The sequence below is a fragment of the Oxyura jamaicensis genome, chromosome 1, assembly GCF_011077185.1.
Source record: "Oxyura jamaicensis isolate SHBP4307 breed ruddy duck chromosome 1, BPBGC_Ojam_1.0, whole genome shotgun sequence".
Lineage (NCBI taxonomy): Eukaryota > Metazoa > Chordata > Aves > Anseriformes > Anatidae > Oxyura > Oxyura jamaicensis.
This window is the reverse complement of record NC_048893.1, coordinates 8,038,966-8,051,423: the sequence shown is the minus strand read 5'-3', so window position 1 is coordinate 8,051,423 and position 12,458 is coordinate 8,038,966. Positions and strand designations below refer to the sequence as shown.

Below are 12,458 nucleotides of genomic sequence, written 5' to 3'. Positions count from 1 at the left end.
GTTTCCACTGCCTGCTCTCTGTCTGGGCTGTGGGATGCACACAACACACCCTGGGGCAGCTAGGGAGAGCTCAGCAGAAGTATTTGTCTTACTGAAATGGGAGTCTAGACAGGAATAGTGCTTAGGCTCCTGAATCATCTAATAGCTTTTGCAAATTTTGCCACAGTCAATAAGTCTATGAATTAAGATATGATCCATCACATATTCAGAAATTTTTCTCAATATACAATTTAAAGTATGTCTGTGAATGAACTGACAAGAGAACCAAAATGAGTTTGCATTATTGTACTCTGATAAAGGACAATTCCTTGCAAACCCAGTTTAATACAGGTAGAAAAGAAGAAAAAGAGGAAAATCATACTGAAGAAAAAAAAAAAAAAAAAGAAAGAAAGAAAAAAAAAGTTATCCCTAGGGGTTTTATACTAGCTTTTCCATAAGAAATTCACTCTCTGAGTAGAATCTCCCTTGTTCTGTTTTCTGCTGAGCTTTCAGAAATTGAAGGCTTTGCAAGGTTATACCTTTAAGCCAGGCTGTAGTTAGATTGGTTTTTGAAGACAGCAATATCAGTTTAATAATATCACAAAGAAATATATGATTTTGTATTACACTGCAAAAGAGACAAAAATAAGGGTGTGATGGAACAGAAATAAAAGAAAAAAAGGGAGGGGAGGGCAGGGGAGGGGAGGGGAAGGGGAGGGAAGGGAAGGGAAGGGAAGGGAAGGGAAGGGAAGGGACGGGAAGGGAAGGGAAGGGAAGGGAAGGGAAGGGAAGGGAAGGGAAGGGAAGGGCGGTGTTTCACTTATGCCAGACCTCCAAAAGCCCTATTGATTTTTATCTTTGTAGGGATTGAATCAAAGTTTTTTGGGAATCAATACAAAGAAGCCCATGTTCTTTATCCACCTTTACATCAATTTACTCTATATAGAACTGGAAAGAAATTCATTATTCTTTGCATCTCCAACCACGCAGTAATTCACTTTCCCCCTCACTGAGTACTAGAGGTTGATTTCCCTTACATGTACATTTTCTGTGGTTCATACTATCACCCACTAACTCTGAGTTACAGGTCACATCTTATGGAAATTTGCCGATTGCTCACCTGTTCATAGTTGTGGGAGTAGACCCACAGGTCTTAAAAATGTTCTAAATTTTTGCCAAAAAATTATCAACAGAGGAAGATGAGAACAATGATATCACTTACTAAAAAACACTAGGATAAAATGTCTACCAATATGGAACAATAAAGCTGTTGAAATATTACCAAAGACTTAAACCTTACCAGGTATAATATAGGGAAATCTTTGCCAGTTTGCAGAGCTAATTTAGTAGAAACAAGAACTAAGGATCTGATCCAAAGATCCACTTGAGTCAGTAGGAACTTTTCCAATTATTTCAGTAGGCTTTGGATCCCATCCTAAGACAGCATGACCACCAGGAGCAGCTGGGCAGGTGTAACCCTGTTATGTTTGGCCAAGGGAGTTATTTCCAGAGGCATCACTAACTGTGGCATGATGGATGGAACAAGGGAATGAAAAATTCATTTGGGCCACCCTTTGGCAAAGTCCTCAGGCAGCTGTTTGAATCTGTGTCCACCCATCATTACAGAACAATTCCTGTAGGTTTGTGCTTCCTTTCACAGCAATCAATAGGATGCACAGAGATAAAGGCATTATGGCCAAGTAGGTGAGTGAAGCAGCCTTTCACCTCTGAAAATGTGAGTTCATATCCTGGTGTATGTCACATGTGATAATGATATTGGTGTTCTCTACCCGGTTCACATTTATTCACATCAGCAACACCAGAAGCTGTTTCAGATATGTGACATCTTCCACTAGAGACAATAAGAGATTTGCATTTATACCAAATGTCACAGGAATACACTGCCAGGGTTGTTTCATGTGGACTACAAGAGAGTCTGACTCCATAAATGTTCTTAGAGTACCATCATTGTGCTATCTCATCGTCTTCTGCTTTTGCAACAGACATGGGATTCATCTCACCTGACCTAAATTATCTTGGCTGTGTTTGAACTGCAGAAAGGAGGTGACTGTCTCTTTTCTTCTGATAGAGAAGTCTAAACAACTAGCTCAGATTAGATGCTTTTCTTTTAGATAGATGAAGTCAAGAAAAAATAAATTATTAAAATTAGTACTGCTAGATAGGAATCTTGCAGGAGATATATTCACCATGTAATTTATTCTTCAAAGTTGCTTAGGTGTTCACTGTCACAAATGCTATCTTTATACAAATGTACATGTTCAGAAATGAAAAGTAAAAGACAAAAACAAGCCTCAAAAACAGAAACAGAGTTAAAATTGCTAAGAGTATCTCTATTCAATCGTTGTATAAACTGCTATATGAACTTCTAAAGAATCAGTTCAGTAGTAACTTAAAGCCTTTCCCACGTCTTCAGTGTGAACTCACTTTAACCCTAATCAACCTGGACCAAATCCTAAGCCCTGGTGATCTGCAAAAAATACCTTCTTATTCCCTCATCTTTTATTTGTATCCAAATGCAGTCATGAAGTGATAAATTAAGGCTAATCTTTCTCAAACATAAGCAAGTAGACTCTAAATTAGCAATACTGCACATGCTAAGTTCTTCTGTCTCTTTGTTGTTGTTGTTGTTGTTGTTGTTGTTGTTTCTCTCTCTCATCTTATTAAATTTACAACTTAGTAGAGTGCTGGATGTGTAGATCTCACACAATACTAAGATGTATGGTGTGACTGTGTTAACATTATATGGGAATCCTAGCCAAGATTTTTAAAAGCTGGTGCCAGAAGTTATGCTCCTAAATAAACATCCAATTTGCCAAAATGCATAGTGCTTCACACCAGCCAGTGAAGTCAGTAAGAGCTGCTGGATCTAACACCTATTAAAACTGCGACAATTATTTGGGAATCTAGATTTAAGGTATGTAAAAAAAAATCATTTTCATTTAATTATGTATCTTTAATTCAGCAGTGCTGTTGTCTGTGGACAATTTTAAAACAGAATGATGCTCCCTGTGAACTACACGAGTTTCAGTTTCAAGTATGTCAAAAACCCCATTTTAAATGAGACTCGTCACATTTACCCTTAGACGCGCTTAACAATGAGATTCAAACATGCATAGGCTAGGTGCACAATTGGGATTTCATAACACTGACTGAAGTAGGCATCTGCTGGGGAGATTTTTCAATTCTAGACTGGAAACTTTCATGCTTTTCACAAACAGAACTAAGCACCATACCAGTAAGGCACTCTCTTGGGATCATCTCAGGTAGCTAGTGTGAAATGTAAAGGAATTTAATACATCTTAAATCTCTCTCATTTTTGGGAATTAGATGCCTTAGCCTGGGCTTCCCTTCTGGTGGAGGTGTCCATTTGTTCTAGACACATGGACCAGAGCCATTCTGGGAGCTCCCCCCTCCTTCCTGTTTGAAAGAGTTTTCACTTTTCATGGGATAATTAGGTCTCAGCTTAGCCAAGAGTAGAAAAGAATATTGCTCGGATGTTAACCAGGAATGGAGAAGATCTGTTTTCCACTGAAAAGCTCTCTATTTTATATTATATGCAGCAGGAACTAGAGGACCAGACCCTCCCTCAGAGAGCATGTACTAACTGCAGCCAGGTGCTAATAGTGACACTGTCCTTTTCGCTCAAGCTCTCAGCTAATTAATGTTTAACTACGAAGGAGTTAATATGGCCATATAATCAACATTCTCCTGGAGTGCAAGGTAAAGCCTTCCAGACTCCAAGTGAGTTCTGTTATCAGCGAACCGTCAAGAAACAAACAAACAAACAAAAACAAACAAAAACAAACAAACAAACAAACAAAAAAAAACAGAGAAACAGAAGAAATACCTTCAGCTAGTCACTTCTGTGTTAAAAAGGGATCCTCCATCTGCCCAACAAATTGAATTTATATGCATATAAGTTTAATGAGAAATGCAGAGTCTGAGGACTGAGCCACTGATATGTAGCACTGAGGAACTGGTATGATGCCCAGAAGAACCTTAGAATATTGGGTACTTATAGTTTAGGATATTCTGTGATTTAGATGACAGCCAAGAGATGACTCTTGGGGTTTAAGCACTTATTTGCTGGTGAAGACTCAGCACTAATCCATTCTGGAGAAGGAACTTGAGTTCCTAAGTGTCATAAAGACTGTGTGGCTTTTTCTCTGTAGTCTGATCAGAGCTTCATAAAACATTTTGCATTTGGACATGCCCCTCTGAAACTTTAGTGTTTCTCTAGAGGATGGACGTAAAGGGATTGTCCATCCTGTAAAGATGTTCACAACAGCCTTGCAGCTTAAACCTGAAAGAAGACATGGGACAGGATATTGAGTCAGGTTCTGCTGGACAGAGAAACAGACAAAATTATAAATGAAATCAACATCTAATCTCACTCAACCCTCAACCTCCCCCAAAATGTGAAAAAAAAAAAAAAAAAAAAAAAAAGAACATTAATGTGAGGTTAACCATCTGAGATCAGCTAGGTGAGTGAACTTAGCTTTGTGGGTGGCACTTTTTAATTTTCTGCTGACCTCAGCACACTGGAAAGGTGACTGGGTTTGCAGCCTTTTGAAAGGCTGCTATGAATTGAGAGGTGATTCATGTTGGGGAGAACATGTTGGTATGTAGGAGGAGGTGGAGGAGGCTTTCTCAGGAAAATAAACCTATAAAGTGAAACATTTCACTTAATTAAGCAGCCCCATTTACAGTGGGGAGATCAAAGTAGAGGGGAATTGGAGAAACAAAGAATGCAGTCTATCCCATAAAAGATCAGGTGAAAGAGAAAGGTAAGTCTAAAAATAACAAAGGAAACCTGTGCAACCCTCAGTGTTTTATGAACATACTTATTAAAGCAGGAAAATTAACCAGAAGTGAGGGCAAGGGGAGGCTTTTGGCACAGTATTTCTCTATGGCTCAGCCAACTCCCAATGGGATGGACACCATATCTCGATGGACACCACAGCACTGGATTAGCAGAAGAAGTAAAAGAATTTCACTAAAGAAAGGAAGAAAAAGCAACTGAGAAAGAAAAGAAAAAATGAGGAAGATCACAGAAAGATCTGACGGTAAAGGAACTTTTTTTTTTTTTTTTTTTTTTTTTTTAAAGAGAGAGAGAACAACAAAGAATACAGAAGCTCAGAAGCATATATTGGTATATTGGTATTCAGATCTGGAGTGGAAAGAGGTGAGATATAACACCACAAATGGAGAAAAGCAATGTCTCTGTGCTGGGCCGCTTCTTATAGCTAAGTCAATTAAACAGCAAGATTCTTACTTTGCTGATCCAGAAATCTAGATCCATTGTACTCAGCATAGCCTTGTATAGCAATTAAATACCTAGGCACTATGACATACTAGACTATGTGTTAATCTGCATCTTTAAACACTGATGTTCCTCTCAAAATCTAGTCTCGGTGCAATAGTTACAGTTATATAAATAAGCTAGAACTTCTGTTTTCTAGTAATTCACTGAAAATCTTGTTCAAAAGTCTTCTGTGATTACTAGGAGGGTGTGATGAAAACTCTGATTCAGAATACAGAATACATTTTAAAGAAAGTCCTTGATGATTTCTTTATCAAAGGATCATTTCCTGGGTGAAACCCTGAAAGACTGGAAGAAAACTGGACTTGTTATCCAGGGACAGCTGAAGTTATGCAAGTCCAATTTTTAGGCATCTAAAAGATGCTAAAGAAGAAAAAGCAAAAGCTTTCTTGGTTTTCAAATAGCCCTTTGTACCAGGGCTGCCTGCTGCTTGATTCTTTTCTCTCTCTCTCTCTTTTTTTTTTTTTTTCTTTTTTTTTTTTATCTTCCAAACTGAAATAGATTTCAAGCCTTGCTTCGATTTTCCACCATTTCTGCTTGATCTTTAAAACTGCTGGGAGAAATTGGAGTAGAAGTGCTACATGCATCGCAGCATCTGATCACAAGTCAGCCTGGCCAGGGTCTTGCAGGACGCCAGAGGGCAGGCAGACCCCACTGCATCACACTCACGGTGCTCAGCATTGCCAAGGCATGATATCATGGTCATGCTGGGAGTTTATCTCAGACACAAATTGCCACAGGAAGCATTTTGTCAAAATTTCAATATCAAAGTGGTCACAGCCTCTATAGTGAACAGCTTATTTACTTAGGAGATAAAGGCAGCTGAGCAAAAATTTAAGCTAGGGTAAGCAGTCTCTTGCTTCTGTGTAAATGCTGAAAAGGAAGCCAATGCCTCTTGAAAAGTCAAACATCAGAGGAAATGCATTTCCTAGTACTGCCATTTTTAGACTTTTCCAATAATTTAAAACATTTGAAATATAAGATTAAGGCAGTTTTGGCTATGCTAAGCTTTATGCAACACTTAAGTAGAGCTTAAATTTCAAAAATGCTCTAGTAACTCTAAAAACTGGACAGATTATCCCTCTTTGGCTTTGTTCTGTACATTCCTGAATCACCCCATAGTTGGCAAGAAATGGTGAAATTAATCTTTATAGAAGAACATTTCAGCATACAGACACACTGCAGCATTCTCTGGGCATGTAGTGTGCTGCTTCTTTTCCTTGCCTTTGAGCATTGCGCTGCCCTTTCAGATCCCACCTTAAATTTGCTCAGATCCAGACGTTTGGCCTAGCCCACTTCAGGGTGAGAGCATGGTGTGAATCCACCTCTTATATGAGTATGCTATCTTAAACTACCAAGCCTGAAGTATGTTGCCTGAAGCCTATTCCAGTTCACTAAGACTAATGATAAATAAGTATGCAGCAATAAGTTTACCTTATCTACATAGTAAATATTACATATATCTCTCTTCAGAGAACTTTCTTCAGTAAAATCCACTTCCCTTCTCAGCTCCTGGTCAGACAAACTCCTACAGAAATCCACTGGGTACAGAGTTCCTAAGGATTTTTACAAGACTATTTTCTCACAGCTGTTATCAGGTGTTTAAAGGAAGCAGTTAGAGAGTTAAGGGGCTGCTCATGGAAAATATCCATTTACTCTAAACTTTCCAACTTTTAAAATACTTTGAGCATGGTTATACAAATCAGTGATAAAGATCAACATTGATATACTTCAGCATGACATGTTTCCTTCCTTGCGAATCCCCGCTCAACCATGTGATGGCTAATACACTCAAAAATGCAATGAGCTTATGACCCGTCTATCTCTGCAGAGTGTTCATCCTTATGGGGCACTGTGATGTTTTCAAGAGAGTTATTTTAATCTCTTCAGATACCATGGGACCAGCTATTGTTCTCACTGGCACCATTTTTGTACTTAAAACGCATCTGCACTTCTTAACCAGTAATGGAGTTGTGCATGCTAAAATAATAATAATAAAATAATTAAATGTAATCTTCTTTTCTGGGGGCACCATATATTCTGCATGAGAGAGAGATGTGTAAGCCTGTGGTGTCTAAATTAGGAGTTTATTTGCTCCAGCAGTGCTGATCTTAGGCTGGAGCTGCCTTACTCTTTATGGAAAGCCTTCCTTCCCCACCCGCCTGCAGCTCTGAGAGGAGATAATCAGAGCACATGGCATGACCTGCTGAAGCTAAGGATGACTAAGTGCAACAGGGAGCAAGGGAATGGACAAAGCAGTTGGATCCACTGGAAGGATGATGAAGAAAGCACAAAGATACAAGAAAAGGTGTGGGGAAAAAAAAAAAAAAAAAAAAAAAAAAAAAAAAAAAAAAGAGGTAAATAAAGAAGATAACATGGCTTGAAGCAATGGTTACACCAATGCAGATGTCAGAGAAATAGTGAGAGACAACCAGGAGGCTTCTAGGCAAGGAGCAGCAGTCCAACCTCAGTAGCTCGGCATTTGACTAGATTTATGCAGCTCCCTATTACTAGTTCAATGAGTACCAGACCAAGATAATGTAAAGCTGTCCTGGATAGTGTCTGTCTTATTCTTAAATCATTGCTATTTTACAGTGATTGTAACAAGAGTTGCTCAAAGTTTTGCTGATGTTTTAAAAGTAAATGCATTTTTTAGACGTATTTTTTTCCTCCTCAGCTGTACCATAGGTCCATGCTTTTCCAAATTTAATTTGGAAGAAGTTCTTTACTAAATTCTTTCAACATTTTTGACCTGATGGTTACATCTCAAGTCAAATTTGGATTTAGATTTTTTCAGATATTAAACTTCACTTTTCTTCCTACTACTTGTCTTTCATCACACAAAATCTGTAGCAACTAACTCTTTATTTTATTTCAAAACACAACACATGCCCAAACACACATAATAGAATCAATGACCATATCTCAAGGAATGGGATTTTAACAAACACAAAGTTAACAGAAATACAATACTCCAAATAAAATACCCCATCATAATTTAATCCTCCATAAATAAATGCCTTTTTTTTTTTTTTTTTTTTTTTTTTATAAAGTGTTGGTGCCTCAGCGGTGATCCCAACAGATGGAAATACAGCTGGACAGTAAGAGACCATAATAGGAGACAGTCAGGAAATAGATAGTCTGGACACAATGTTACCTCAGATAAATGGAAAATGTATATTTGTATATATAAACAGAAAAAGAGTAGGTAGATGTCTGAGCTCTTAACAGAAGAGATAGGGCTATGAGGATAATTTGAAACATCCTGAGTGGAAAATATAAATTGACAGTCCATGGAGGGGAGAAAAGTATGATTGCCTTTGAGTAAAAATAGAAGTATGTAATTAAGGAGACACTTACTGTACCAGGTCTGGGATATGGGATACGACCTTCGTATTGCACCCATCGATGATCCACACTCTCTTTGTGAGCATAGGGGCCATTGAAAACAGCTCTGATATCTGCCATGCTGTACACACAAACTGCAGAGCCCTTGAAGACGGAGCTGCAAAAAGAAGACAGACTGATAAGCACATCTTCCATGCACACCTCATTCATTAATTCCACTGAGTGAGATGGGTTTTCGATCAATCCTGAGAACTGAAATAAGTGGTGCTAAATAAGAGACAATGTGGACAGGTCTGATATTTAATGTCACTGTCATTACAGTGTAAAGCTTTGCTCAGATGAAACCTGAACTTGTTAGCGTTTGGGATCACTTCATAGACTGTCATTTTTTCTAGTGTTCAGCAGGTTCCAGATACCATTTATTAGCTATTAAGTTTAGAATTTTCTTCAGATGAAGGACATTATATTATGTTCGCTTCTGGAAGTCTGTATTTTAATGATAACACAAGTGATGTGCCTGAGAATTAAAATTGCATTTACCAGATAATCAAAGAGTTAGAAATAAACATTTATTTTTTGTTGCTGTTTTGTTTTGTTTTGCTTTTTTTCCTATGTACTTTTCTATAAATAAATAAATAAATAAGAATTCACTTTCACAAAGAACACCATCCCAGGTTGTTGAGTGGCATGTATTCCAGCTACTTCATTTGCTATGTCATTAATTGTGCTACATTCAATTAAATTATATATATATATATATATATATATATATATTTTATTTTTTTGTGTGATTACATATTCTATGGAGCCACAGTAGTGGCTGCTTCTTAGTTAAGGAGCGTCTTGGCAATTTTTCTTTGTAATTGCACTGTACAGTATATTACTTATTTTTATTATTTACACTTAATTCAAAGGTTACAGAAACAAAATAATAATTTCCTTCCTGACAATATAACATAAAGCACCTGAATAAAATATACAGCTGAGGGATTCATTAAATAATTAATCTATCCCCAATTAAGGTCTTCTGCATTTGTTTCCAGAGGTAACATGTTCCTCCTAATACATACCTTGTTGTAGTGAAGACTCCATATACAAGAGGGTTTCTCTCATCTCTTGTAGAAAGCAGGAATATATCTTCTGTAATGCAAACATATATATATATATATATTTATTAAACACCCATTCAACATCTCTACATTTATCAATTATAATTTGAATATTTGTAAAAATATAACAAATATTTATTTTTGTCTAGTTTCTGTCATGAATTTATACTAATATTCTGACATTTGCCCATTTGCATGTAGTCTGTTTTTTATATAGAATTATAATATTATTATAATAAATAATATACTTTCCAGCTTGGGGAACTCTTTGGAAATTTAGTAAAATCAGAAATAGATGTGGTACTTCTCTAAAAAGAAAAACAAAAATGACCAATCAACAAACAAATAAACAAACAAAACCAAGCAAAGCTGATTACAAAATAAGCCGTTAAAGATATCTAACTTACGCAGCTCATCAAAATGTGTGTCTGCTCCTTCAGGACCGGGTATTGAGCACACAAGCCTGGCTTTCAGAAAAGTAGTCCACTTGTTTATTAGGCTCCGTTGACCTCCCATATCATTCTATTAAGAAGAAAATGAAAAGACTAAATTGCTAAAAAAAGTAAAATAAGAGCAGTTCTAACACATGATATAAAGTGCAGGACAACCTTCTTATAAGTAGCTAGAGTAGTCACTTCTCAGCTCAGCAATAAGCAATTAAAAACTCCTAATTATACCCAAATCTGTTTGCAATGTTCTCAGAACAGCTCCACAGCTGGAATGCTGTGAAGCATATGTTATAACATGTGATTTCTTGTTCTCTGTGATGTTAATTCTTGCAATCAGTGGTTCTTCAAGAATTGTTTACAAACTTAAAAATAATACAGAACATTCTGGACAGATGAAAAAAGGAAGGATGGAAGGAAGGAAAGAAGGAAGGAAGGGGGGGAGGGAGGAAGAAAATATTAATCATCTGTTCCTCTGTTCCAGAGATGTAAGTACTGTGTTGTTTTGTTTATATAGTACAAAGATATATGCATTCCAGGGAAAAACAGTCATATTTCAATAATCTTTGTTATGGAAACATCATTTCCTCCTCCAAAGAAAGGATTTTTTTTCTTTAAATCTCTTTTACTATAGGTTTCCAAGATATGAGCACACTTGCCCAAATTCCCTTTAGTTAACAGAGAAAGAAAAACATCATAGAGGGTCACTTGAAAACTGAATTATCCTTCTGAAGAGTAGGTGTCCTTCTATTGACTTTGATCCTATGATCTTACATGCTTCAGTTACGTAGGTGAAAGAATACACTAAAGGTACACCAACTCCATTTAGCTACATTTAAGAAATTAAGATATTTCTAAAATATTTAGACATTTTCCTTTTTTTTTTTTTTTTTTTCATTGAGGGAAATGAAATACCACGACAGAAATTGTTCAAAATAATGAGCATTATGATAAGAAAGATGAAGAAAAAAAAAAAAAAAAAAAAAAAAAAGGAGTTAGGAGCTTTTCTTCTTCCACTCTTCTTCCACTGAGTGTATGAAGAATGTATCAAATGACATTTATCTGTCCTCTTTGGCTCCAAATAACAGACGTATTTAGGTTCTACAGTGCTATTTATGCCCCAGGTTTTTCAAATTAACATTTTTAAGGACAAAGTTCCAGCAGGAACCATGAATTCAGTCCTTTAAGAGAAATGTTCTTATCACCAACAGTAGTCTCTCATCTGTAGGAGATGCCTTTTTATTTTCATTTACAAACTTTGAAGATAATTGGGCCTGTGCTGTAAAATTAAGTACAACAAATTTGGTCATAAATATTCGTCCCCTCTGGATTTATTAGGAGAAATCTTTCTTCCTTTCTTCCTTTCTTCCTTTCTTCCTTTCTTCCTCTCTCTCTCTTCCTCTCTCTCTCTTTCTCTCTTTCTCTCTTTCTCTCTCTCTTTCTCTCTTTCTCTCTCTCTTTCTCTCTTTCTCTCTCTCTTTCTCTCTCTCTGTTTCTCTCTCTCTCTCTTTTTCTTTCACTTTGTAACTCTAAGGGTATTATGTAGTATTTCCAAGGACTGTATTTGGCCCTTCAGGGCTGTATCATTAGAGGCATTCAGAAAGATGGTTTAATGTGCTGAAATTCACCTCACAAGGAGTAACACTTCTCTGGTAATGTACCAGCTTCTCTTTTCATGCATTTGGTACTTTTAAATAGGTTAGCTCAGTTGGAAATGATTCTTGCTAATCTATCGCCTTTGGAACTCATGTTCTTACAAGAATTGCTACCTCCCGTCTTGCCTGAAGTCCTGCCAAGCCTGGAGCTTTGCATCTAGCCAACAGATTTATTACAAAGGTGTCAAAATTAGCAGCCTTAAGCCAATAGGAAAAATAAGCTCTGCATGTGTGTGTTCTGTTCAAAGGCATGACAGATAAACTTTGAGGACTAACTAAAACCAAACAATTACAAAGATGCAAGAAAGAATCTTAAAAACCAAAAAGCTTTAAGCTTTTTCTTCCTCTGGCAATTTGGATTAGCTAAGCAATTCTTGCATTGCAGGGCATCCACTTAGGTTTCTAATGGATGGGGAACAGTGTCACTGGCTCCTGAGATGTCTCTAAAAGCCTGGCTAGGATCAGGAACAGGGGAGGAAGCAAGATATGATGGGGCTGCAGTGGCAGGCATTGAGATCCTGCAAGAGATTGAAAATGCATACTTGTATTTTACCACCCTTAAGCTGTGATCCAACAG

At 37.0% G+C, this 12,458-nt stretch overlaps 1 protein-coding gene across 2 annotated transcripts in view; it reads right to left on the bottom strand.

Moving 5' to 3' along the window:
* SEMA3D (semaphorin 3D) overlaps nt 1–12,458 on the bottom strand; it is a 142,991-nt gene that overhangs the window by 28,142 nt on the left and 102,391 nt on the right. For both annotated transcript variants that reach the window (XM_035334552.1, XM_035334562.1), the window contains exons 9-11: nt 10,188–10,302; nt 9,742–9,811; nt 8,684–8,828 (exon numbers count right to left, since the gene is read on the bottom strand). In XM_035334552.1, the coding sequence (XP_035190443.1) occupies nt 8,684–8,828; nt 9,742–9,811; nt 10,188–10,302 (330 nt within the window). The remainder of the gene's footprint in view (nt 1–8,683; nt 8,829–9,741; nt 9,812–10,187; nt 10,303–12,458) is intronic.